This window comes from Alternaria burnsii (assembly GCF_013036055.1).
Source record: "Alternaria burnsii strain CBS107.38 chromosome Unknown 698, whole genome shotgun sequence".
NCBI classification, from domain to species: Eukaryota; Fungi; Ascomycota; class Dothideomycetes; order Pleosporales; family Pleosporaceae; genus Alternaria; species Alternaria burnsii.
In genome coordinates, this window is record NW_024066111.1 from 32,699 (window position 1) to 56,928 (window position 24,230).

At 50.9% G+C, this 24,230-nt stretch overlaps 12 protein-coding genes across 12 annotated transcripts; 9 read left to right on the top strand and 3 right to left on the bottom strand.

The window, feature by feature from the left end:
• Nucleotides 1-644: 644 nt before the first annotated feature.
• On the top strand, nt 645-2,551 carry GT037_004150 (uncharacterized protein; the record flags this gene model as incomplete). The annotated part of the gene is made up of 2 exons (XM_038929197.1): nt 645-1,890; nt 1,950-2,551. 2 exons carry the CDS (start codon nt 645-647, stop codon nt 2,549-2,551), a joined length of 1,848 nt encoding a protein of 615 aa, XP_038787469.1.
• Nucleotides 2,552-3,037: 486 nt separating this feature from the next.
• Nucleotides 3,038-4,828, top strand: GT037_004151 (uncharacterized protein; the record flags this gene model as incomplete). The annotated part of the gene is made up of 1 exon (XM_038929198.1): nt 3,038-4,828. One exon carries the CDS (start codon nt 3,038-3,040, stop codon nt 4,826-4,828), a length of 1,791 nt encoding a protein of 596 aa, XP_038787470.1.
• A 393-nt stretch (nt 4,829-5,221) lies between these two features.
• GT037_004152 (uncharacterized protein) lies at nt 5,222-5,620 on the bottom strand (the record flags this gene model as incomplete). Its single annotated transcript, XM_038929199.1, has 1 exon — nt 5,222-5,620. One exon carries the CDS (start codon nt 5,618-5,620, stop codon nt 5,222-5,224), a length of 399 nt encoding a protein of 132 aa, XP_038787471.1.
• A 9-nt stretch (nt 5,621-5,629) lies between these two features.
• GT037_004153 (uncharacterized protein) lies at nt 5,630-7,602 on the bottom strand (the record flags this gene model as incomplete). The annotated part of the gene is made up of 3 exons (XM_038929200.1): nt 5,630-5,986; nt 6,842-6,969; nt 7,110-7,602. The coding sequence occupies 3 exons, from the start codon at nt 7,600-7,602 to the stop codon at nt 5,630-5,632; spliced, it is 978 nt and encodes a 325-aa protein (XP_038787472.1).
• A 1,457-nt stretch (nt 7,603-9,059) lies between these two features.
• Nucleotides 9,060-9,363, top strand: GT037_004154 (uncharacterized protein; the record flags this gene model as incomplete). Its single annotated transcript, XM_038929201.1, has 2 exons — nt 9,060-9,252; nt 9,305-9,363. 2 exons carry the CDS (start codon nt 9,060-9,062, stop codon nt 9,361-9,363), a joined length of 252 nt encoding a protein of 83 aa, XP_038787473.1.
• A 1,514-nt stretch (nt 9,364-10,877) lies between these two features.
• On the top strand, nt 10,878-11,867 carry GT037_004155 (uncharacterized protein; the record flags this gene model as incomplete). Its single annotated transcript, XM_038929202.1, has 1 exon — nt 10,878-11,867. One exon carries the CDS (start codon nt 10,878-10,880, stop codon nt 11,865-11,867), a length of 990 nt encoding a protein of 329 aa, XP_038787474.1.
• A 746-nt stretch (nt 11,868-12,613) lies between these two features.
• Nucleotides 12,614-14,025, top strand: GT037_004156 (fad binding domain-containing protein; the record flags this gene model as incomplete). Its single annotated transcript, XM_038929203.1, has 3 exons — nt 12,614-12,736; nt 12,801-13,477; nt 13,536-14,025. 3 exons carry the CDS (start codon nt 12,614-12,616, stop codon nt 14,023-14,025), a joined length of 1,290 nt encoding a protein of 429 aa, XP_038787475.1.
• Nucleotides 14,026-15,270: 1,245 nt separating this feature from the next.
• Nucleotides 15,271-16,446, top strand: GT037_004157 (carbohydrate esterase family 5 protein; the record flags this gene model as incomplete). The annotated part of the gene is made up of 1 exon (XM_038929204.1): nt 15,271-16,446. One exon carries the CDS (start codon nt 15,271-15,273, stop codon nt 16,444-16,446), a length of 1,176 nt encoding a protein of 391 aa, XP_038787476.1.
• Nucleotides 16,447-16,599: 153 nt separating this feature from the next.
• Nucleotides 16,600-17,654, bottom strand: GT037_004158 (ketosamine-3-kinase; the record flags this gene model as incomplete). Its single annotated transcript, XM_038929205.1, has 2 exons — nt 16,600-17,408; nt 17,465-17,654. The coding sequence occupies 2 exons, from the start codon at nt 17,652-17,654 to the stop codon at nt 16,600-16,602; spliced, it is 999 nt and encodes a 332-aa protein (XP_038787477.1).
• Nucleotides 17,655-18,065: 411 nt separating this feature from the next.
• On the top strand, nt 18,066-20,084 carry GT037_004159 (uncharacterized protein; the record flags this gene model as incomplete). Its single annotated transcript, XM_038929206.1, has 1 exon — nt 18,066-20,084. One exon carries the CDS (start codon nt 18,066-18,068, stop codon nt 20,082-20,084), a length of 2,019 nt encoding a protein of 672 aa, XP_038787478.1.
• Nucleotides 20,085-20,527: 443 nt separating this feature from the next.
• GT037_004160 (alpha beta-hydrolase) lies at nt 20,528-21,541 on the top strand (the record flags this gene model as incomplete). Its single annotated transcript, XM_038929207.1, has 1 exon — nt 20,528-21,541. The coding sequence occupies one exon, from the start codon at nt 20,528-20,530 to the stop codon at nt 21,539-21,541; it is 1,014 nt and encodes a 337-aa protein (XP_038787479.1).
• A 1,913-nt stretch (nt 21,542-23,454) lies between these two features.
• Nucleotides 23,455-24,024, top strand: GT037_004161 (uncharacterized protein; the record flags this gene model as incomplete). Its single annotated transcript, XM_038929208.1, has 1 exon — nt 23,455-24,024. The coding sequence occupies one exon, from the start codon at nt 23,455-23,457 to the stop codon at nt 24,022-24,024; it is 570 nt and encodes a 189-aa protein (XP_038787480.1).
• Nucleotides 24,025-24,230: the final 206 nt, after the last annotated feature.

The window sequence follows — 24,230 nt, forward strand, 5'->3', positions numbered from 1 at the left end:
ACAAGGCGAAACCGAAGCTCATTACCTACGGTAGATCTGCTTTCTCGATTTAGCCAAAACTCCGAAGACCAACATGTGAGTTCTGATTAGCGAATCGCACAACCAACAAGCATTTGCACAAGCTCAGCCAAGTTCATAGACAGGCGATTCGCAAATGTCTTAATCTCTGCCTCTTTCCAGCCTTAGACCAATGAGGGTCATTCTAGTCTCATGGGTGGCAAAAGGCTCGGCTCCAGGTGTTCAACATCATGATTGTGGCTGACGACCGTAGCCAATCGAACATAGCTGGCATAGTCTAGGCCACCTGCAAGTCACAAGGAGTGCGTGAGGGGCTGAACCGCCTTGTTGCCTTCTTGCGCGCTTGTTAATTCTATAATAGAGCGACAGGGGCCTCCCCCAGAGGAACGAGCGACGACATCCCGCATGTGTGCTTGCTGATCGGTCGACACATCAGCGCTCGACCTCACAACTTCTGAGGTGTCAATCCATAGACCGAGAAGTATGTGAGTTAGACGTCGCATGGTTCCAGCATCATCAATCAAAGCTGTCCTACTCAGCTGAGACGTACAAACCGAACCGTGAACATTATCGATCCTCTGCCCTGTGGATACAGCAGTTTGGGACTCGCTTCATCAAACCGAGAGATGGATACAACGATAGATCCTTTCTATCAACACAGCGTCCTCGAGTCGCAAAGCGGAGTCGGCAAAGCGGAAGTCATGATCAACGAGCTACCGAAGTCGAACGTTGATGGGGATAAGAGTGAAGTGGTGAGAAGAATTGATATCAGAGATACGAAAGAGTCAAGAGACTTGCGTTGGTCGACATGGTGGTTGATAGGTGCTGTGCTCATCGTGATACCTTGGGTGGCAATCGCTGCGTCCGCACCAAAAACAGCGATGGGAGGCATTCGGACGACCGGCTTTCTCATCTGGATCGAGATTCTGTGGACTTCGGTGTGGATTCTCTCGTTTTTCCACTTTTATATTGGCAGAGGCTGGTTTTGGCTGTGCCAATTCGACGCGAGCCTGATGCCGTGGGACACGTTCCTTACCAACATCATGCGGACAAATGTGTGGTTCGCGATGTCTCTTGTGGCATGGGGAAGTTCTTCCGTTATGTGTCGCGTTAGCGGCAGCACCTGCAACGAAAATTGGCTTATGGTTCTGAGAAAAGTGCTCCTTGCCAGTATACCTGCGACTGCTACATTCTGCGCAGAGGATATCCTCATGGAAGTCATTATTACCTTCCAAGCAGCGAGGATGGGCAGGGAAAGACATCTCGAAACAATGGTGCGACGAAGGAATGCTATTTTTTTGATAGCCGCAATCTATCTTAGAGTCAAGGAGAAGGAGGGTACTTCGCAGGAACCGCCGGTCAATTCTGCACCTGCAGGGAGTCAAGGCTCTCGGTGTCGATCTTTCGCTTCACGTCTGCCCTCAAGGACGGGCAAGTTCCTCGGGACTCTCTTCCTTCGCGATCCACCAGACCTGAAAGACGTGCGAGAACAAGGCAAGCGATATGTCCAAGGTAAAGGCAGTGACAAAGAGTTCGATCTTGACGGAAAGCCTTTCCCAGATATATTCGTCGAGCACTACCTTCACGGAGAAAGTATGAGTTTCACCGAGGCGTTTCTGCAGGAGAAAATCAACGAAGAGGCCGGCAAAACGATCAACAACGCGCTAGACTTCACAGCGGCGGAAATTATGAAGATGATGGATAAAGACGACAGTGGCGAGATCACGACAGATGAAGTCGCAGATTTTCTCAAGGAGCTGGTGATGGCCATGCGCGACATCGCAAAGAGTGTAAACGGAATGAAACGTGCAGCAAGAAGTGCGAACGCTGTCGTAAGCTTCCTGTTGCTCTTTGTCGTCGCTATCATATACGGTACGTCTCCAAGCTCCCCAGACTCTTGTGTACTCAGCTCATGACACAAATTGTCAAAGCCGCATTCTTTGTCAAGAACTTAACATCGTACCTGACGCCAATTTGGACAACCGTCACCGGGCTCTCTTTCGCACTGAGCGGCACCGTTACCGAGTTTATAGCAGCATGCCAATTCGTTTTTTCCAAGCAGCCCTACGACGTCGGCGACCGCGTTATCATCGAAGAAAAGGAGCTCATCGTCGAAAAAGTGTGCCTGCTCTACACCGTCTTCCATCGCTGTTCTGATTGCGCTGTGGAACAAATCGCGCACAAGAAGATCTGCGACGCGTGGATTACCAACCTGACACGCTCCAAGGGCCTGTTTATCAAGGAGGTCGCGTCCATCGCGGACAAGACGGATAAGTTCACGTCGGCCCAGCTGGAGGCGCACGAAAAGGGCCTCGTGGCGTTCATCAACGAGGAAACGGTTCGCAGGAGGTATCTCGACGTTGGTGGTGTTAAGGTGTCGTTACACGCTGAGCAGCGGCAGCTGGTCGCCGATATCAAACTCAACGAATTGATGGTGAGACATGAGAAAGTACTCTCGCGGATGAGAGGCCAGATCAGAGATTGGTTGGAAAGGTTGGTTCGCGAAGGAGGTGGGACTTCATCCAGCTCGTAATGCGTCAACGCAATGATATGTTATTAGATCAGAAGGAATCGATCGCAGCGGTATTTCATGTGTCTCACTCTCAACTAATTCTTTCGTGTCTAAGCTAACGATGTGCGCATTGAAGCAATACTGATAGAATAATGCTTGCGGCCCGGTGTCAGGGCTCGTGTCTTGGAGGAGCTGGATGATGAGGTTCCTTGCCATGTTCTAGGTCTGACATGGGTACATCCGCGCCGTGCAAATGAGTCTAAACGACGTCACCAACATGTCTTCGTGAGTCAAAATCGGCAACTAGTGGCTTGGCGTGTCAATCCTGCATGATTCAAGCGATTCATCGTCGCGGCTAAGGTTGACTTGGCCAGTACCTTGCAGGCAACGACCCGCCGCACTTGTGACTGTACAGCTTTGCTTCAACGATACTTTCGCTGCGCCCGTTAAGAATACACCACACCAAGAACTACGCCAGCACACGTCACATTTCCTGAAATTGTAATCATGCCCTGGCCGGACAACAGTACCCAACAGGGCCATGGCACTAGATTCGCGCACGATGTCTCGATCCACCAGGCAGCAGGAAGCGGTGATCTAGCCAAGGTCTCCGATTTGCTAGACGGCGGAGTCGACATCAATGGTCGCGACGAGTCACTCCGAACCGCATTACATTGTGCCATACGTAACGATAGTTCGTCAATGGTTCAATTGTTGCTATCTCGTGGGGCTGATACAAGCTTGCGCGATAACTGGGCCTACGATGAACCTGATAGCTTCATTCCAGTAGAAACGGCCGCACGCTGGAACGCCATCGCTGCAATGCAGGAACTCATTGCTCACGGCGTTGATCTTGAGTCTTCCAAAGCTGTTTTTCTTGCGGCAAGAGAGAACCACATGGACATGCTTCGTCTACTTTTCGAAAAACTCTCGGGCAGCCTGTTAGATACACTACATCGACAGGCGATTGCGGATGCCCTACAGGTATCGGCCAAGAACCAGAATTTGGAGATGGTAAAATTTATATTGCAAAGATTCGATAGTGAGCGCGACACGAATGCGCGTGACGATTATAAGCAATCTGCATTAGACAGTGCCCTTATGTCAGTGTTCGATTGCGACTGTGCAGATGGAGACGGTGGCCTGTCGGACTATATTCGTGATCAACAGTGGAATCACGCGGTCCAAATCATCAACGTCTTGATAGACGCAGGTGCATCTGTCAATACCTATGGCAAAGACCCATTACGACGCACCGTTTTACATGCTGCTCTCACTGAACAAGGACCACCAATGATTCTCATAACTTCCCTATTGGATCATGGCGCTGGTCCGAATCCTCCCGATTCTTCTGGACGCTCGCCATTCTTTGAGCTACTGGGTGATCCTCGCGCGACCGAGGAGCTTGTTAAGGTGTTCACAGACGCTGGCGCAGTAATCGGTTCTCCAGCTGCGGGGGGTCAGACGCCTCTACATCATGTACGCAACCCAAGCATAGCCTCCTGGCTAATCGCTTCAGGTGCGGACGTTGATGCTACGGATTATCAAGGAGAGATCCCTCTACACAAAGCCTGCTCGATAGGGATGCTTGCATTAGTGTCTCTATACCTAGACGCTGGCAGCCCAGTAGATGTCAGGAATAACTTGAGATGGACGCCGTTCATGCAGTCTCGTTCCGCCAGTATCTCTAGAGCGCTGCTCAACCACGGCGCAGATATTCATGCTGCCACAGCTCGAGGTACTACAGCTATTCATAAGGCTGCCGCGTCATGTGATCTGGAGTTGGTCTCCTTCCTCTTAGCAAATGGCGCAAATATTCACGGTCGTGCAACACGGGACGATCCTACGTGTGACTCCAACGGACAGACCACTGTTCTGGTTGAGGACTATACACCGCTTCATCTAGCCATTGCATCTGCTCATGGTGCGTTTGTGGGAGCAACTCTCGAGGTGGTGACTGCGCTGCTTAACCATGGTGCTGAAATCGAAGCTAGAGAGGGTACTGGAAAGACCCCTTTGCTGCTCGCGATTAGTAGAAAGTACAACTCGAACGCTAAGAGCTGTACACACAACGAGAAAGTTGTAAATTATCTGCTGCAACGCGGAGCAGATCCTTATGCTGTTGACGATGCGGGGAAGAATGCGTTTGAGCTGGCCGATGAGAGGAATTATACACTTAGCGAGGTGGGGAAATTCGAAAGGAAGCCCGCTCCTCCAATATCTGTTCACGGGCGGAATACGGGGCCGGGACGAGGTCGAGGAAAAGGAGCTTACGGCAGGGGCGGCTTCCATTCGTAGGTGACATCGAGTTAGCGTCCCCTGTACTTGAAGCTTGCTTCACGTCCATCGACTCAGTGCAGAATATGGGGGATGGGACATTGTCGAACAGGTGGATTCTGTAGATAAACTGGCACTTGCATTGACACATGTGAATATGCATTTACTATCAAGGTCGAAATAGCCGACGACAAACTAACGTCTTATACTCAACCAGCTACTCCACAAGACTATACTGGCCCCTGGATTGCATTCGAAAGACACACCACTACAAACACCAAGACCGATGTGCTACCAACAGAAGTATATTGGCTTCGACACTGCAACAGATTACCCGGAACGGCGAGTGGACGTTTGAAAAAGAACGCAGGCTAAGATGCTTTGTATTCTTGAACGTCATACTCCAGATCATGCCTACCACCTTAACCCATCACGTTCAAGCACTTTCTGCACTGGCGCAAGTGTGACACCATATTGCTTGACTTCCTGTAGATCTACAGCATAGCCTACATCCCTGTGCCATTGCTGTGCTTGGACGGCTCGATATCCCTGAGCTACAAGCTCTGGTACCTCGTCGTCACTTATATAGTGAACGTCGACCATCTTGCCACTTATCGTTCCAAGAACCTTTGCAAGCTCCGTAGCAGTCATTTTCTCACTCGCGAGTGGGATTTCCTGTCCCGAAAATGTTCTCGGCTCTTCGAAGGCTGCAGCAGCAAACTTAGCGATATCTTGGGTGTCGATGAGATCAAGTTGAGTTGAAGGCGTATACGCTACAGACAAACGCTGCTTCTCTGCCAATCCGGAAAACATATGCCCGAATTAAGGGCGGCAGAAGTTCTGAACGAAGAAAGCAGGGCGTAGAATGGTCCAACAAGTGAAATCGGACGTTCTCACTAACCCTTCTATTGTCTGCTTGTTCATCCAGTACCATCCTAGTGGATAGCTGTCCGCATCCCAGCCAGGGAAACTCTCATGCTTTCCGGCGCGAGCTACACTGGAGCACACGATATTCCGTACATTCGAGTTCGAAGCGGCTGCCAGGACGTTCTTCGCAAATAAGATTTCGTTGCGTGGATGGGCGGGAATAGCGAAGAAGAGAGCCTCGGTGCCTTCGAGGGATGCTTCTATAGATTTTATATCCGTAAGATCGCCCTTATGCACTATTGCACCAAGGGACTGCAATTCCTGCGAAACGTCTGACGATGGATTTCGGACCAAGTGTGTACAGTGTAGCCGCGATCACAGAACACCTTGATAGCTGCCTGCCATTGTTTTCTGGTGCCTGGTAGGACCGCGATCGAGTTGACCATAACGTCTGGAGGGAATAGAACGGATATGACAAAAGAATACTGCAGACTTGAGTTGCACCACGCTTCTGAGCTTTATAGTCGCTGATTACAAATACTGCATCAGGTTTAGCGTCGGAGCATCGGAGGGTGCTTCACTCCATCATTTCTAAGCGACTACTCTTTTTTCTACTTCTATACCCATTTGCATAACGAGTCAGTTCATAGATTATCAAGGCACTACAGCTATCTATGATGCCACAGCGTTGTGTGAACCAGAGCGAATGCCCTTCCTCTTAGTAAATGGCGCAAATATCTACGGTCGTGGAATAGGAGCTTACGGCAGGAGCAGCTTCCATTCATAGCGTAGTGAAGTACTTTATGTGTTCTCCATAGGTAACAAGTCCTTGGCGCTGCATCGTATAGTACTTTTAGCTATGAGTTCGTGGGCGTCTATTACTCCCTACTCTAAATGCTTTTACACTATGTCTTACAAGACAAACATTACCGCCGTAACCACACTGACCGCCCATCCTACCGTCCTAGCACTAAAATGAGCCCCAACACTCTCCCAAGGCGTCTCTTGGTCCGGCACACGGCTCCCCTCCACTGTATTGTTCGCAGTCATACACACGAATTCGACGCTTCTTTGCACCAGATTTGATTCTGGGTCAACAAACCGTCCTAGTAGGACGAGTGGAATTGTCTGACGCGTTAGGAGATCATACGTCTCATTCGCACTAACTTTGGCGATCGTATCGGATGCTTGGAGGCCTACGATTGTTCCGAACGTGCTGTAATTGTCGGGGATATTCACCTCGGGCATGTCGGTGTAGGCACACGTGTTATTTGCCACGTCGACGAACTTGGTGTCTGTGTGAAGTTAATAGATAGATACACAAGAGTTACAGGTCCCGGGATTCGAGTCGATAGTATCTGTTCTGTACAGGACATAAGAGGAAAAGAGAAAGATCATTAGGGGATCTTATGCAAGAATGACGGAAGGAACGTACTGTGTGAACCGCCTCTCAACATTGGACACGCCTTGTTGAACGCTTCTGATGTGGACCCAGTGTCGGAGCTAGGACAGTAGTAGGCTACATCGCTTAGTGCATTGGTCAGATGGTCTATGCAGACCGAGCTGATCACACCGCTACAGCTGGTCTCTCCTCCTGACTCCAACGTTGCATTGATGTTGTTGTATTGGTAGCTGCAGTATCCTGTGCCATTGCGCACGTTTCCAGGAGCGGAGATGTAAGCAGTTGCGTCGACGTCGCTCCCATCATTCCATTCGGTTTCTCGAGATCCAATGAGGACAGAGACATACCACGACTCTTCACCAGCGTAGGAGGAGTTCCAAGTGAATCCGTGCTGGCCGGTCGAGTTCACGCTTCTGAATTCCCGGAAATTGCCTCGGCAGGAGGAATTCTGGGCATCGACAAGCGCTGTGGTCAGAAGTCCCGATATTGTAAAGAGCAGTGACTTTTGATCGTTAGACGTCCACATATTGTCGTAGCGTAAGGATGGAGCCTGAAGAAATTATTCGTCTGCACTTGCGAGAATACAACTATTTGTATTCTAGTGTATGTGGCGCCTAGGTAAAGTGTTGGACCAACTCAATAGCCAAGAGCAATGACGTGCACAATAGCTTTAATATGCCAAGTCCCCACGGTCCTGTGGTCGTGATTGACCCGATCGACAGAGTTAGGCATCCCGTATCCGCCCAAAGGAATATTGTGTTACACTAGATCCATACTGCTGTAACGCTGAAGATCTACAGTTAACTGCACTGCGTCGCTGACAATAATGCCTGTAAGCGCTGGGCTTTGACTCCGTGCTGCGCCAGCGGGTAAAATAAACGGCAGTACGGCACACTTCAATGTGACCAAGGGTGCTCTTTCATTGGCTGCAAGCGCAACGAAGGAACGACAGTATCCACCATCCTAAGCGAGGCACCAAATACTTGGCCTTTGTTGGCAGGATCGATCTTCCCTCTAGAACCATTGTGCGTAGGTAACTATGTGTAAGATAGATTCCATTCGACGCATGCGCCGCTTTGGCCGTAAGTTTAAAGAGATTGTTAACTAAATTATCCGGAGGCGCGGATCCCAGTCAAAGCCAACGATTATTGCAAAACGATGGTCCGCCGAACGACGTATGAGGTCATTGCTGTTTTGACGTCCAAGCGGATAGCGATGGTGTAGATGGAAGGAACGATCATGTACGGTACAGCTTCGCCTTCTGTTGAGCTGCATGGCACCTTGATAGGTCTATACAGTGGTTCAAAGCAAGAACATGAGCTACTATGTTAGAGGATTAGCTCTTCCGAAAGAGCTAGGCGAATCCCGCCATAGTCACGCCTACTACAGGAAGCTGCAAAACGGCCCATATTTTTACGCGATTCTGTACAATCCCGGTCCACACCCTGCAGGCCCTAGCAGACATACCAACAAAATGACGTAGACAAGGTGGCTATGAGAACTCAATGCAATGATGCTAATAAGACAAGCTATAAAGTTTTCGGGCTCGCAGCAATCGGACGTCCAGTTACAAGATATAAAGCAGCGCACTTTACTCTGCAAAAAGAGGCACACGGACTTCTTTTCACGCTTTCGTCCATCGATATCAAAGTCAAAGAAGGTCTAAGAATGGCCGGCGCACTCTGCCTAAGTGTGCTATCTAGCGTCGTACTTATCGTCTTTGTACAGTATGCCAATGGCACTATCATCGAGCCGGCAGAAGTAGCACCACCATCAACACTCGTCAATGCGGAAAACATGAAACGTCAGGCCAGTGGAACGACAGGACACCATCTCCAAAAACGGAGCTGCACTCAGGATAGCTGAGAAGGTGGCGAGATTCTTACCAAGCCTGCTGACAACGCTCAAATCGTGATAGACTCGGTGTCTGGACCGGCATCTGTCACAGTGACCAGAGACCGCACTCAAAGTTGGAGCACCTCCATGAGCATTGAAATTGCCGACATACACAGTCTTGGTGTCAGCGCTGACTTCAACGAATCAGTCAACTCTGGCAGCCCAGTGTCTATCACTATCCCCGAAGGTCAGAGTGGAGCACTCGGGTTCACAGCGACATTGTCGTGCAGCACTGGAATGGGCCATTGCGATAGTGGTGAGATGAAGGGCGAAGTTTGCTGTAAGCCGATCTTGTCGTGCCGGATTGAAGCTGTAGTCTAATCAAGTGGCAGGGCCTACGATGAATGGAGACGATGTGGCGGGAACGTACAGCGTTATTGTTGAATCTTAGACCAAGACATCGCAGGCTAGGAATGACTCTGACTAAAAAGTCTTTCAATATCTTCCTGACGCTCAAGAGTGTATCTATGTGTTTAGCAGATCACATCACGTTATGCCAGATATACAGTCAGCGTCTGTCCTTAGTCCGAAGCCTAGTAGCTCTGTTCTACAGTGCCCGTGCGCCAAATGATCACGAACGCCAAATGATCACCCTCAACAACTCAATATATTCGAAAAGATGAGATTGTAGAGCCACCACAAATCGTAATCATGTTGCGCAAAGCTAGGACTATACTATATACAGGCCTGGGAGAGTTTTGCGCTAGTTAAATAGTTTTTTTGTAGGCTGGATTGGTCGTGAACGGCGACTACGCGCTAGGGTAGCTGGTGCAACGCTTGCGACTCCTACCACAGCTGGAGCAACCCTAATACGTTTCTGACGCTTTGGAGCTAGCTTACAATGCTGTGAAGCCCTGCGCCTACCCTTTTGGGATAGTTGTACAAGCTTTTTAGTGTTGTTAATGAGCTCCTGGTGTTTTTTCTTGGCTAGTTTTGCAGCGTCCTCCTTCCTCCTCTCCTCCTGACGTTTCTCCCGCTTAAGACTCTTCGCGGCTTGTTGTTGTTGTGATACCTTATCATCCCGAGCTCGTTTCACGCTTTTGGGAGACCACCAAACAGCTCCTCTATGATACTTAGGATGATCCTCAAGCTGTAGGGTATAGGATTTGGTTTCTCACCTCTTCTTGATGGCTAGGGACTGCCTGAGGCGTCTAACCTCGCCGAGGAGGAGTGTATTTTGAGTTGCAATGTGGTGCAAACTTCTTTGAAGCTTCCTAACGTCCTTACTGCTCTGATCCTTCACCTTACGGCGTACAATTAACTTCAGCTTGAGCCAATCCTCGCTGGAAAGTAGAGAGGTTGAATTGCCTTCTGAATCTGATCCCTCTTTAGCAAACTTTTTGAGTACAACCTCTGAGTTAGGTAAGTGTATACTAGTTGCTTCAAAGGACCTTGTGATGAGGAGAGGTTTCAAAACTTTCGTCCAGGACCTCCAGAAGAGCGGGAAGAAGTCTCCATTGGCTAGATTGAGTATCCCTTGGCTGTCTTGAAGGTACGGAAACTGATCTCCTGGTTCGTGCGATTCAATTTCTGCAATCGCTTTTTGAATTGGGTCCATGGTTGTGGAGTTATGACGCGTTGCAGTTGGGATAGTTCATGAGGTTGCGGGGCTTCGGGTGGCTCGTTGACTGGACTGGCTCGTTGGGTGCGCACGGACTGTAGTGTACCCCACATTACTGATTAACACATTCAAGATCGGATCTCGGAAGTTTCATGAGCCGTGGGGGTTTCACCGTGGAACAGAGCGCAGTGTAGCTCCAAGACCACCAATATAAGTATCTAGGAAATGTGCACTGATTGGATTTTGCAGACCCTCCCATCGTGCGACTGTCACGCAATCTTATCGTGCATACACACATTCGGTGAACCGGAACCTGTCTTCTGGAACATACGCCAACTACAGCCATGACAGACGTGTCTGTTCGCCCACCGTTCGATGTAGGATACAAGAATGGCAGCGGTATGCCTAATCCTAGCCAAACCTTCGACCTTGAAGCTACACGAAGAATGATAATGGCTTTCAATATCAACCTTGAATACATCGCCAAACAGCAACCGGAATACAAACATGTTACCCTCTCTGCATCCGGCGTTAGCGATCTAAGTGATTACGACGTGACTGTATCGATTTGGCAAAGCACGCATGGAACGCGCCGCCCGTGGTCCAGTGGAAGACCGGTTATCTACTATATCCACGGCGGTGGGCAAATAGCTGGAACCCGATTCTTCGGTGTCACAGACGCCATGGCGCACTTCTCGCCAGCGGACGACGTGGTCTTTGCGAGCCCGGAATACAGGCTCGCGCCCGAGCATCCAGCGCCCGCAGCTGCATACGACGTGTATGCAGGGCTACAGTATCTCATTTCACATGCGAAAGAGTTAAATATCGACCCGGCAAGAATCATACTCTATGGGAACTCAGGCGGCGCAGCAATTGCGGCGTCAACCAGCCTCCTCGCGCGTCAACTCAACGGCCACAAAGTAGCCGCGTTAGTACTGAACATTCCGATGCTGGACGATAGACACGAAAATTATGTGAGTGCAAGTCAGTTCCGGACAGAAACAATATGGCCTGGGTGGACGTATGAGTGGGCCTGGAATGCTATCTTGGGGTCGGACAGGAATGATCCCACAGGCGTGAGGGTTGCCGGTCGGGCTGAAGAGCTATCGAATCTACCGCCAACATTCATTGATGTTGGTGCCTGCGAAGTCTTCAGAGACGCGGCGGTCAAGTTTGCGACGAGGATTTGGCAGGTCGGAGGAACCGCTGAACTACATGTGTGGCCGGGGGTGTACCATGGGGCCAGCATGTTTGAGCCGCAGGTTGCCATTGGAAAAGAAATGGTGCGATGTCAACAAGGGTTTCTGCATAGGATACTGGGGATGAGCGGATGAACGATGAGCCGTGAGGGTGTTCATACGGATAGATGAATATCAACCATGGAAGAAGATTAGCGATAAAGTATTGGCAATCCCTGTTGTCTAGGATATCTCAACAAACAAGCATTGCGATGATACCATGCGCGAACAGCAGTAAGGGAGCTCACCGAGGTTGATTTAGAGACAAATGATCGCAATCGAACTTCTCAGGTAGCCTTTCAACTACTAAACTTATCGCGCTCGGCCAGTTGCGTGCTCTCTGATGCGATGCGGATGGCTGACGTGTCTCGTTTGTCTGGGGCGAAGGTCATCTTCAATTTGCCGACTAGCAAGGAGTTGCTCTCAGGCAAGCTGGAATCACCGGTCTGAATCCCGGTATCGATCCAAGGGGTCAGAAAAAGCCAGGCACAACCGAGAAGGAAGAGCTTGGATTACTCTTATGTCGGGTGGTGGGGGTCCAAGTCCCGTTCGCGCACAGGGTCTCCGAGCCGCGAAGGTAGGCTGTGGCTTCCCCGCATCCCCACTCCACTTTGTATGCCCCGGAAGAGACAATATCCAGCCACAGAAAACACGATGCTGCGCGCACACGCAAAACGACTTGCTGTATCCGGCGATAAATCTGAAGTCCGATCAATAGACAAAGTCCAGTGAAGCAACGATATCGCAACACGTTGCACGTCTCGACTCAACTCTTGCTACCCGCCATCATCGAAGCTGATCGGTGACTCGTCTTTGGCCCTCGTGTAGGATCAACACCAAACATGGCACATAAGCTCGATATCCTGATTGTCGGCGCTGGCCTCTCAGGTCTCGCCGCTGCGATACAATGCGCATTGTCAGGGCATTCAGTCACGGTATTGGAAGGCGCAAGGGAGCTAGCTGAGGTATGTGTTCGCGCCCAGGGCACCGAGCCGCTGCACACAGCATTCATACTTATCACGACTCCAGATAGGTGCCGGCCTTCAGTTGACACCTAATGCCACACGTCTGCTCCAGAAGTGGTCTGTATACGACACTATCCGCGGCCAGGTCTGCGAACCCGTCACATTGACTGTACACAACTACCGCGGCAAGATCCTCGCGCACGAAGAGAACTTTGATGCAAACATCCGCCGCAAATACGGCGCGCCATTCTCCGATTGCCATCGCGTGGACCTGCAACAAGCGCTGGTGAAGCGAGCGAAAGAGCTGGGCGTAATTGTTGTATTGAACGCGAAAGTGACGAATGTAGACTTTGGCTCAGCTACTGGCGACAGAGCGCGTGTAAAAACCTCTGAAGGCCAGAAATACGACGCCGATCTCATTGTCGGAGCAGACGGACTGTGGTCTTCGTGTCGATCTACAATGCTAGGACGCAACGACCCTCCGCTACCCACCGGCGATCTGGCATATCGCATCGTGCTCAAGGTTGACCAAATCAGCGATCCGAAGTTGAGAGAGATGGTCCAATCTCCCGCGTGTCGATTCTGGGCAGGTCCAGATGCACACGTTGTAGCGTACAGTATGCGCTGCGGCAACATGTACAACGTGGTTTTGCTCGTGCCTGATGATCTCGAAGAAGGTGTTGCAAGGACAGAGGGCAACTTGGACGAGATGAAAAAGTTGTTTGAGGGATGGGATCCAGTGTAAGATGCTCTACCCGCCTCACCCTATGACCGCACTGTAGATTTAACATTGATTCAGATTAACCCAGCTACTCGGGTGTGTGGACAAAGTGGACAAGTGGAAACTGATGCACCGGGCCGAGATGGAATCCTGGATCAACGCGCAAAACAATCTTGTGCTCATCGGGGATTCATGTCACCCGATGCTTCCCTATCTCGCTCAAGGCGCGAATTCTTCCATCGAAGATGGTGCCGTTCTGGGACTTTTACTTGCCCCGGAGCATCTCAGCTCGAAGGAGAAGCTACCAGATACCCTTCAACTCTTTCAACAACTACGGAAAGCACGAGGCGAGGGCATCGTACGGGAGACATTCAAGCAGCGAAAAGACTTCCACCTCCGCGACGGGCCAGAACAGGAAAGGCGCGATGAACTGATGTTGGGCCAACTTGGCAAGGAACTTCAAGGCGCATTCCCAAGTCGGTGGACATGTCCCGAGGTACAGCCTTGGCTGTACGGATATGACGCGATGGACGAGGTGAAGGCGGCTGTGCGGGCAAAGTCATCGTGATGGCGCAATAGCGTAGGAAAAGAAAGTTTGCGGGACGTTGAGAGAGAGGCACAGAAGCCAGCCTCGGATGTAAGGTAAGAGACATACATCTGATTGGGTCGATGGAAGTAATTGTTAGTAAACGTGCGATTCATGATTGATGTTGCACCAGGGTCATCGTGAAACGGCCCACATGGTGGCTGCCGAGGCCCGTCGCAGGTCGCACCGTCGACATGCATGAGACAGCCCTACGCCATCCTACTTGGTTGCAATCTCTCCACGCCCTGGAGAAGATCATGGGTGGTAATTGAAGGATGACTGGGCCCTTGGCGGAAGATGCCGTCTCGTCCTTTGCCATCGCTGGCAAGTTCCAGACCAAGCGAGGCATTGACGACAGTAAGCCAGCCGGGCTGACATGGCTTGCTAAGAAACAACGACGCAAAGGCTCCATATCGTTGGTAGAGCCTATACACATGTTTGACAGCGGAACCTTTTTGCGTGAACGACTCCGAAAGGCTGTGGTTAGCTCAAGTCAGATACTTTGCTTTGGAGGTATAACGACATACCATCGCATTTCCCCCACGATGCGAGATGTCGCACTGAACATTGGGCACAGTATTCGCAACTCACTCGTGCCAACCCATGACTTGTGCCACTCGTCGAGGTTGATACGACACCCCGGTAGCCCGTCCGCCGCTAATGCAACGGGAATCCTGCTCGATGATCGAAACGGTCACTGGAGTCATGCGCCCGCATTCATCCTTGGTCGTCGAAATAAGAGCTTCACTTGTCCCAACAGCATGCCGAGGCTAACCCAGGCTAAAACACACGACATGCAGAGGTAACCCGACAGATTCAGTGGTCAGGCACGGAAAACATGGGTACACCTCCCTGTACACATCAGCCTGTTCCCGCACAACGGGGCAACGCACCCACAAAAACGTCGCGTTGATGGGAAATGCCTTGGCATTCCTTTCATCACATCTCGCCGCAGAAGCAATGTTTCGAAACCCAACGGCGTAACTCGCTGTAATGGCACTCCGAGGAAGTCAACCACGGGTGCGTGTATAAGATGTAGGCCTCCAACAAAGATTTGATGGGCATCGACTTCGATCCTACTTTCGCTTCAACCTTACCACCTTCGCTTCCAGCGCCAGTGTTGTTCTTCGTTGTGCAGTGCACCTACATTCTTTTCTTCAAACAAACAGTTCTTCACAGACTTTTGAGCATCATACTTTCAAACCAACTGTTCAACAATATCTCAAGATGAAGTACTACGCCGCCCAAGTTTTCGCTCTTGCCAGCATTGCAACCGCATTCCCGCATCCCCAGCTTCCCTCGCTACCATCTTTCTCGCTACCAACCGGAGGACTGGGTTCTGGTCTAGGCTCAGGTCTTGGTGGAGGATTGAGTCTACCAACCAGCCTTCCATCCCTCGGAGGTGGAGGCGGTCTCCCATCACTCGGAGGTGGAAGTGGCCTCCCATCGCTCGGAGGTGGAGGTGGCCTTCCATCACTCGGGGGTGGCCTCCCATCACTTGGAGGCGGAGGTGGAGGCTTCTCTCTCCCCACCAACCTCCCTTCTCTCGGAGGAGGAGGCTTCTCCCTCCCCACCAACCTACCCAGCCTGGGCGGAGGCAGCACCGGTACAAGCGGCTCAGGCTTGAGCAGCTGGCTCAGCGGCCTAGGCGGAGGCCTCGGCGGCCTTGGAGGACTCGGTGGTGGTGCCGCGGGTGGTGGTGCTACGACAACAGCCGATGCCGTTGTGCCCTCACCTTCAAAGACTGGTGCTGCTGCAGCACCCTCAGCGACTGGCGGAGGCAACACTGGCGGTGCCGGCACCATCGGCGCAAACTGCCAAGCTCAGTCTGGATCTTCCAACGCTTTCGGAGGCAGCGAGAACGGCATCGTAGACAAGAACTGCTGCACCGATATGACCGTCGTCTTCGCTCGTGGTACGGGAGAGATGGGCAACGTCGGAAGCGTCTCTGGGCCACCAATGTTCAAGGCTATCCGCGAGAAGCTGGGTAACGACCGTGTTACCGTCCAGGGTGTTGACTACGCTGCTTCCGCTGCTGGTAATGCCAACCTCGGTGGTGATGGTGGTCAGAAGATGGCCGACCTGGTCAAGCAAGCCAAGTCTCAGTGCCCTGACACCAAGGTCATTGTGTCGGGTTACTCTCAGGGTGCCATGGTCGTACACAATGCTTTTAGCAAGGGTCTTTCTGCCACGGATGTTAGCGGTGCTGTCATGTTCGGAGACCCATTGAAGCGCCAGGCCATCAGCGGTCTTTCAGCCGACAAAATCAAGCAATTCTGCGGTACTGCTGATCAGATCTGCGGTGGCGGTGGTGATGGCGGTGCGACTGGAAGCCATCTCAGCTACGGCAGCAGTGCGGATGCGGCGGCTTCTTTCGCTATCCAGGCCGCTGGCCTTGCTTAGGTGGATTGAGGTTGTATGGTGAACTCGCACTGCTGGTCTGTGTGAGCTACGAAATGAGATATGCGCAATTGTTCGGAATGGCGCGATGAGACGCTGGTGTATGTTTTACTGTAGATACTTGACCACTCATTGTCACTCATTGAATTCTTCAAACTATCCTTCACCGCCATACTTCTTGATAAGCTCGTTCATGATACTGACTGCGCCACTCCGATAACCTCCCCCAAACATCGCATAGTGGTTGAGGTGATGGTACAACTCATAGAGCTTTACTCTGTCTTCGTACTCTTCGACCGGTTCCGTCTTCGGACACAGCTTATGGTACTCTTTCAGGAAGGGACCACCGAACCCACCAAACATGTTCATGATGCCTAGTTCAAACTCGCTATGCGCGTAGCATGCCGAAGAGTCGAAGATGACGTCTTCAGGCTCACCCTTTTTGACACCAACGAAGCCTGCGCTGGCATTGCCGCTCCATAAATCACCATGCACAACGACTGGCGTAACTCCCTTGCCGTTGTTAAGATGACTATCACCGATTAAGCGGGGCACGACCTGTGCCGCAGTCTGCTCAACCAGCTTCTTCACGTCGCCATCCTTCCTCCCGTTCTGCTCCGCGCATCGCAGAATGAACCTGAGACGGTTCTCCGCGTAGAAGTCCGCCCAACTCTCCTTGTAGCTGTTATCTTGTGGTGTATCGCCGCAGCACGTCGTCACTGGAAACCCAAATACGGGCTTGTCGTAGCCTTCTGGTATGGGCGCGGGCGTGGTATGTAGCTTAGCGAGCTTGGCTGCCAGCGATGGCGCTTTGGACGATTTCGAGCTCGATCGTCCGGTGAGGTGAAGGAAGTCGGTCACGAGGAAAGATACAGAGGGCTGCGATTCGAATTGTCCGTAACCAAGGGGTTGAGGACATAGCGAGGATACGGCGTCGTTGATGGCTTTAAGAGATGCATACTCGCCTTCATCGCGCTGCCAGTCAATTAGCCAGCCCGGGTGTGCTAGGAATTGAGCCTACCTTGGAACATAACACCCGCCTCTTTTCCGTTTCCAGTCTTCATGAAAAACGTCTTTTCCGTGCCATCGTCAAGCTGCGATGTGATCTTCCACGTCGATGCCGAGCTCGAGCCGCCTCCGCTTGCAGAGGACACTCTCGTTTTCTCGGCGTCTAGGCCGAGGCGATCGACGACTGCTGAATCGAGCTTCATATTGAGTCCTGCCGTAACAGAGCACGCGAGCTTGAACATGAACGTATCATGGTGGTGAAGGCGGCTGATGTGTTTTGAGATGAGTTGATGGTGACGTCAGTTTTAGCATCCGATGTGCTGGAAGCTCCCGAGGTGGAGTCGCGCCGACGCGTCCTCAGCGTTGCTACTACAACCGCTCGCACGCACGATAATAGCTGGCGCTTTAGAACGACAGCTGGGTTTCTGGTTCCGAATGCTTAGTCATGCGCCACCCATTGCGCCTCCGAGCAGCCAGTCCAATGGAGCTTTCACACGTTGCCAATCGTCAGCCTTGTGACTACCTAAACCACAGTCGACCTGAATGTTCGAGACGGCCGTATCGTTTATCGCACTTCAACTCCACTATCGCGTCTTTCATAGCTCGACACTGCCATGCTGGATTACCTTCGAAATCTACGCGCGAGTTGCCGTCGACAGGCAAAGCTCGTAGCTCCTGCCCGACGAGCGACAAGTCGTCCGAACCACGATACTAGTGTACTACCCAACATCACGGAAACCTCGCAAGCAGTCGTACCCCGACCTCCCGAATCACCTTTGCGCTCGAGACCTGAAGAACCGGGTTGCTTGCTTCCAAATCTCAGCGCACATGTGTACGAACCCATTGATTCGGAAAACGGGGAGATTCGTTTAGTCGAGCTACTGCCTGGGTGCTACGACGATGTAATTCAGTTGAACCTCCACATGAAGAACCTTAGCGACAAACCCAGTTACGAAGCCCTGTCATATGCGTGGGGCACCACGCCCAGCTCGAACCGAGCGATCATCAACGGCTGTCTAATACCAGTGCGGGAAAGCCTTGATCAGGGACTCAGACGCCTTCGACTCGGGGATCAGCCTCGGACGCTATGGATAGATGCGCTATGCATCAATCAGAGTGATGTGCGTGAGAGATCGCATCAGGTTCAGCAGATGTGCAGGATTTACAAGTCTGCGCAGCAGGTGGTGGTGTGGCTGGGCGAATGGCCGGATGTCGATACTTGCCTAGACCCCGAGGAATGCCAGAGATTGTGGTTACGAAACCTGGATGACTGGTCACTTCTGTCGACAAGGCGCGTGACCCCATCGAAACAGAAGAGGAAGGCTATTTCGATGCAACTGACACCAGTTTCTGAGCATCTCTGTCAGCATGTTGTGGAGATTAGTAAACTACCCTGGTTCCGGCGCCTTTGGATCATCCAAGAGTTCATTTTGTCCTTCATTCACCCAAAAGTATTACTTGGGAATTACGTCACAAGCTCTGCCAATTTCTTTGCTGCCATTACGAGATGCCTGGAGATCATGTTGCGAATCTCAGCCTCACCCGAATCCGAGCGCAGACAAGTAAAGCAACTATACACACATCTGACCATGCTTCAAGATCTCGCTCAATGCTTCCATGCATATAGTGGAATCAGTTTGTATACGACCTTGATGATGACGCGATACGCTATGGCAACGGACCCGCGAGATAGAATTTACGGTCTGCTTGGGATCATCAAATATCGCGTGGCTGAGCCCATAGTGCCGGATTACTCGAAGGGTTGGCCACAAGTCCTCGCCGAAGCCACCATAGTGATGATCGCAGAAGATGGTCTTTTCCCTTACATGAATGGTGGTTTTGCTTTTCCTCTTGTCGATGGCTCCCAAGAACGTTATCGCACATCTTCGTGGGTACTGGACCTCTCCCAATTAACCCATGATAACGATGAGTTCAGTCGCATGAGCAATCGCATAAACAACGAATCACACAGATTGATTTCAGAGGGGGTTGAGCGCAGACGAAAGTCACTACGTCTGTCGAACGATTCCCGAACTCTTTATAAACATGGATTGTATATTGGAACCATCATAGGAACTTACACTTTTACAGCAAACACTGGCATCTTCGGCCTCTGGTCTGGGGTTACTGCCATAGATCCGGCGGCTGGACTGCACGACTTCTACCATGAGGTCTTGCAGCCAAAAGGTATCACACCAAAGTGTCTACTCGAGGCGCTTGATGCGAAGTTGATCTACCACGGCAGTCTTGCAGAATTTACCTCCTCCCTATCAGGCCACAGAGATGAATTCGTGCCTGTGTTCAGGGCTCATGACTTGGATCGACACAAGTTCGCAGTGTTTCTCACGGACAGAGGAGATGTTGGACTCACATGGCTTCATAACACTGTCGACATTCGAGCAGATGATATACTCGTCGCGCTTTTTGAACGTCAGATGCCTTTCGTCTTACGACCAATCCCAGGACATTTAGGTTTAAAAACCTATCGAATGGTCAATGTGGCTTATATAACAGAACGCAGCCGTGAATATGTCCACTATATGGACGGTCATATGCAAAAGAAGTTCAACGAAGATCCGCACGACTGGGTCTTTGATGCAGCAGAGGGCTGTGCCGAGTATGCTATCGTTTAGGCTTGTCCTGACGCCTGATGGTTCAACAGTGACACCGAAAGCCGATCCTATATGGATAATACTACAGAGACGCGTAATTATCATACCAACATTGGATGGCCCCACATAGAGCTCGGACAAGTTTTGCATTCCGTAGCAAAGTAATTCGGCGGTCTGCCTTCCGTAGCTGAACTCTATGGGAGCCCGGTTCGCTTACGCTTTACACATGATAAATGGGTTTGTGATCCACATAGACCATGCAACCCTTGGAATATATTACAACGCATGGGCTTGGCGAATAGCTATGACCAGCGCAAGCTCCACTTTGAAGTGGGCATGCCGAGGTACAAGAAAGTTAGTATCGCACGAGCCTTCATCGGCCCTTTTCTCAACCAGTATACATAGCTCGGGTACGTGTCAACATCCATCTGAACGTCGACAAAAAGATTGCACCAGTTTTCATGATGGATTCATTCACAGCAGGCGATATCACTCACAAGAATGGCGAAGTCACCCACTACTACGAAGGAGGGTCGAAAGACGGTATACCCCTCATCTTCATCCATGGCTGGCCGGATATCGCGGAGTCGTGGAAGCACCAGCTCACACACTTCGCTTCTGGGGGAAAGTACCGTGTGATCGCGCCCGACATGCGCGGCTACGGCGACTCTACTGCTCCTCGCAAGAAGGAATCCTACGCCCTTGAGGTCCTCATCCCAGAGCTCGTCGAGTTCGCCGAGCAACTTGGCATCAAGAAGGCAGTATGGATCGGTCATGACTGGGGATGCCTCATCAACGCGCTCTCCGCTCACTACCCCGAGCTCTTCATCGCTCAGGCAAACCTCTGTGTACCCTACCGGAGCTTAGAGCTCGGCTTGGACTACATCAAGACCACGATCAACCGCGACATCTACCCTGAGAGCGAGACCGAGTGGGGTCAATGGGAGTACATGAGATACTACGAGTTGCACCCCGAAGAGAGTGTCAAGGCCTTTGATGGCCACCTGGATGTCATCACTAAGATCTTGTACGTAAAGGGTGACCCTAGCAAATGGGGACAGCCATCACCCACGAGCCGGGTCTTGAGAGATGGCGGTTGGTTTGGTGGACACCCGGAGCAGCTTCCCGACATCCCGCTCGAATATACATCGCTCGATGAGTCTCTCTACTCAAGCCTGCTCAGGAGCAAGAAGAAGCATGGCTTTTTTGGTGCGAATGCATACTACTTGAACCACAAAGCGAATGCCGAGTATGCCAAGAGCGAGAAGAATGGTGGTGTGTTGGAGTTTCCATTTCTCTTCATTGACGCGAAGTTGGACTCTGTGTGCTCGCCTAGCACGGCACCAAAGATGGCTGAGATACAGAAGCAGTATGTGAAGAATTTGACGTACAAGACGATTGAGGCGGCGCATTGGGTGCATTTGGAGAAGCCGAAGGAAGTCAACGAGACATTGGAGAACTGGCTGGCTACTCTGTAGAGGGTATAGCTCTCACAGATATTTACATCCGGATCTTACCGCGAGTTACCGGCGTAATGTATTTCCATTTTCAAGGACATATTGTGCGAACAGTGTGCCACGGAGAGGTGATCGACAACTAGAAGCGTCATCTTCGTTTCCACACCATAGCGCCATCAACGACTAACAGTCTCAAACGTGTCGCATTTGTAGGATTACTTGGATCGATCATAATTTGTGTCCCGCGAATCCTACGTAAATTCTGTCAACAGCACTTTGTAAAACGATATCAGTATTACGCCTCGAGATCAACTGCAAGTCTGCTTTAGGGATTTGTGCTATGGATGTCAGCTGTTATAGTGTTGTGCAGCCGACAAGATAGAATGTGCTACACCTGTCTACCACATGAAGTACCAACCACTCGGTGATGGAGAGATTCGTTTGTTATCAATCCGACAGCCACTTGATAGCCTATCAGGAGTTGAATTTCAAACGAGACAAGGTCTTCATCCAGAAAGGCGCGTGAATTCTGAGCTCCTTCATCGCACCTTTCACAACTGTCGCATGTCATCAATCTTCTCTCTTGAGGGCCCGGAAACCGCCTTCGTCACTTTGAGTTATATCTGGGACAGCCAAGATGATCAGGAATCGATCTATGTGAACGGAATCGCGATCAAAGGACGAATGGATCTCAAGAACGCCTTGGAAGCATTGCGAGGGACTGGCGTTGTGAAGAAAGGATGGGTGGCGTAGGCAGATGCAATGTGCATCAACCAAAGAGATCCCAAAGAGAAGAGCAAACTGATCCCTAAAATGGGGGAAATATATCGCAAGAGTTGGTGTGTGGTCAATTGGCTGGGAGATGCTACCGCCGGCAGTGACGAAGCGTTCGATTTCATCAATGAAGTATACGAGGCTCGTGGCCGAGTCTTGACGCGACGATTGAGTTCCTGGAATATATGTCAACTTGTAACGTCTATGTACAGTATGGAAAAGCCTGAAGGACGGTGTATATCGACCGTACTTTCCTCGCCTGTGGATCATGCAGGAACTAGCGATGAGTTGCGGCCGAAGTCTGGTCCTGTGCGGTAGAAGGATTATGACATGGGGACGCATGAAGAAGGTTTACTGATGTCTCATAATACTTGAACGTGACTTAGACGACGAGAAGTTAAAGGACGTCCTCAGAGACGTAGTTTTAGGCCACGACGATGTCAAGAGTGCTTACTAACGCATACTAAACTATCATTAGAAAGTTCCTGACAATTATCATGGTGTTGAGGCAAGGCGTGTAGCAAGGGCAGCAGCTCGATCAATAAGGCAGGAGGTGAAGGCTCGTGGGGCTGCTGATCGAGCCTTGGGACAGGCAGCTCGTGGGGCGCAACAACGACTCCACAAGCTGAAAATAGACTACCCAAAGAGGCAAAAGCAAGATTCCTGAAGTATCTAACAAGACAGTCTCGTAAAAAAGAGTAGCTGCACAGCCTCAAGGTAGTGGTGAGACCTCAGGTGCTGCAGCCGGCCCACCACCATCTCAATCACGACACGGCCGAGCAATCAAGCTCCCGGCCAAACACAGATAGCTATTTATATCAATTGAGACCTATACAGCTCAAAAGTAAGATAGATTGCGATACTGCTGATTGTACGTAGCTCGATAGACTCATGTTGTGGTGTCGATTTTGGTGTTCTGGGCGCGCGTTACGCCGGGCAGCACAGCAAGCATCACACGCCAAAATCGGAAGACGGCACTGACGTATCGACTGGAACAACCACAAACCCCGGATCGCAATCTGACATCCTCGCCACGCGCTAGTCAGATATGCGCACATTCGGATGGAACGGCTACTGACTTCAATCAGGCCACCCACCATCATCACCTATAATAACAACCTGCTTGTCTTCCCCTCTCTGTACGTTACAACTCAAGAACTATGTCTTTAAACGCACCGTATGTAATCGCAAAGCTACTCGAAGGCGCATCCCTAGGATACAGCTTCCATCTTATCCGTGATGTATTCAGATTCGGACGGGATGTCGAGCGTATATCCATGCCTCACAGTCCAAACCTACTACAGGCGCAAAACGGCCTACCACAGACCAACCCTTCCGCCAATCCCAACAACAACACCATGCCCACAACGGTCGAAATTCAAAAGTACATCGCCAACGCTCGCTATTGTCGGTCCGACTGTCACGCGCAAATTGTCTTACAGATGACTGCCTACATCCTAAGGTATTGGGGTCATGATACGTTTACGACTCTGAACAGAATACAGGCGGTCTTGGGCTTGGGTGGTTGTGCAATTATCCTGTATGCTTTGTGGAAGAACGAGAAGAAATTGAGGGGCATGTTGGAAAATGGAGGGGGAAAGGATGTGGAGACGGGGAGGTTAGCTTGGGAGGGGAATGAGGGAAGGGGTAAGGATATAGAGAATGAGAAGGTTGGATTTAGAGATGAAAAAATAGAGCTGCTAGAGGGGAAGGAGGAGAGGGAGAAATAAAAAAGATGCACTTCAGGACCTAGAAGCGAGGCAGATCGATCACTACCAAAGTTGCCTCATCACGCGTTGTCGCATAGCAAAATGCCGACGCCCACAAGACAAGAATCATGGCATGTTGGCCCTCCTTAGAGACGGTCTTGCGTCACAAATCGGTACGAATCACGAACATGACCTTCAGATGGTATATGCAGATTTCACTAGAAAAT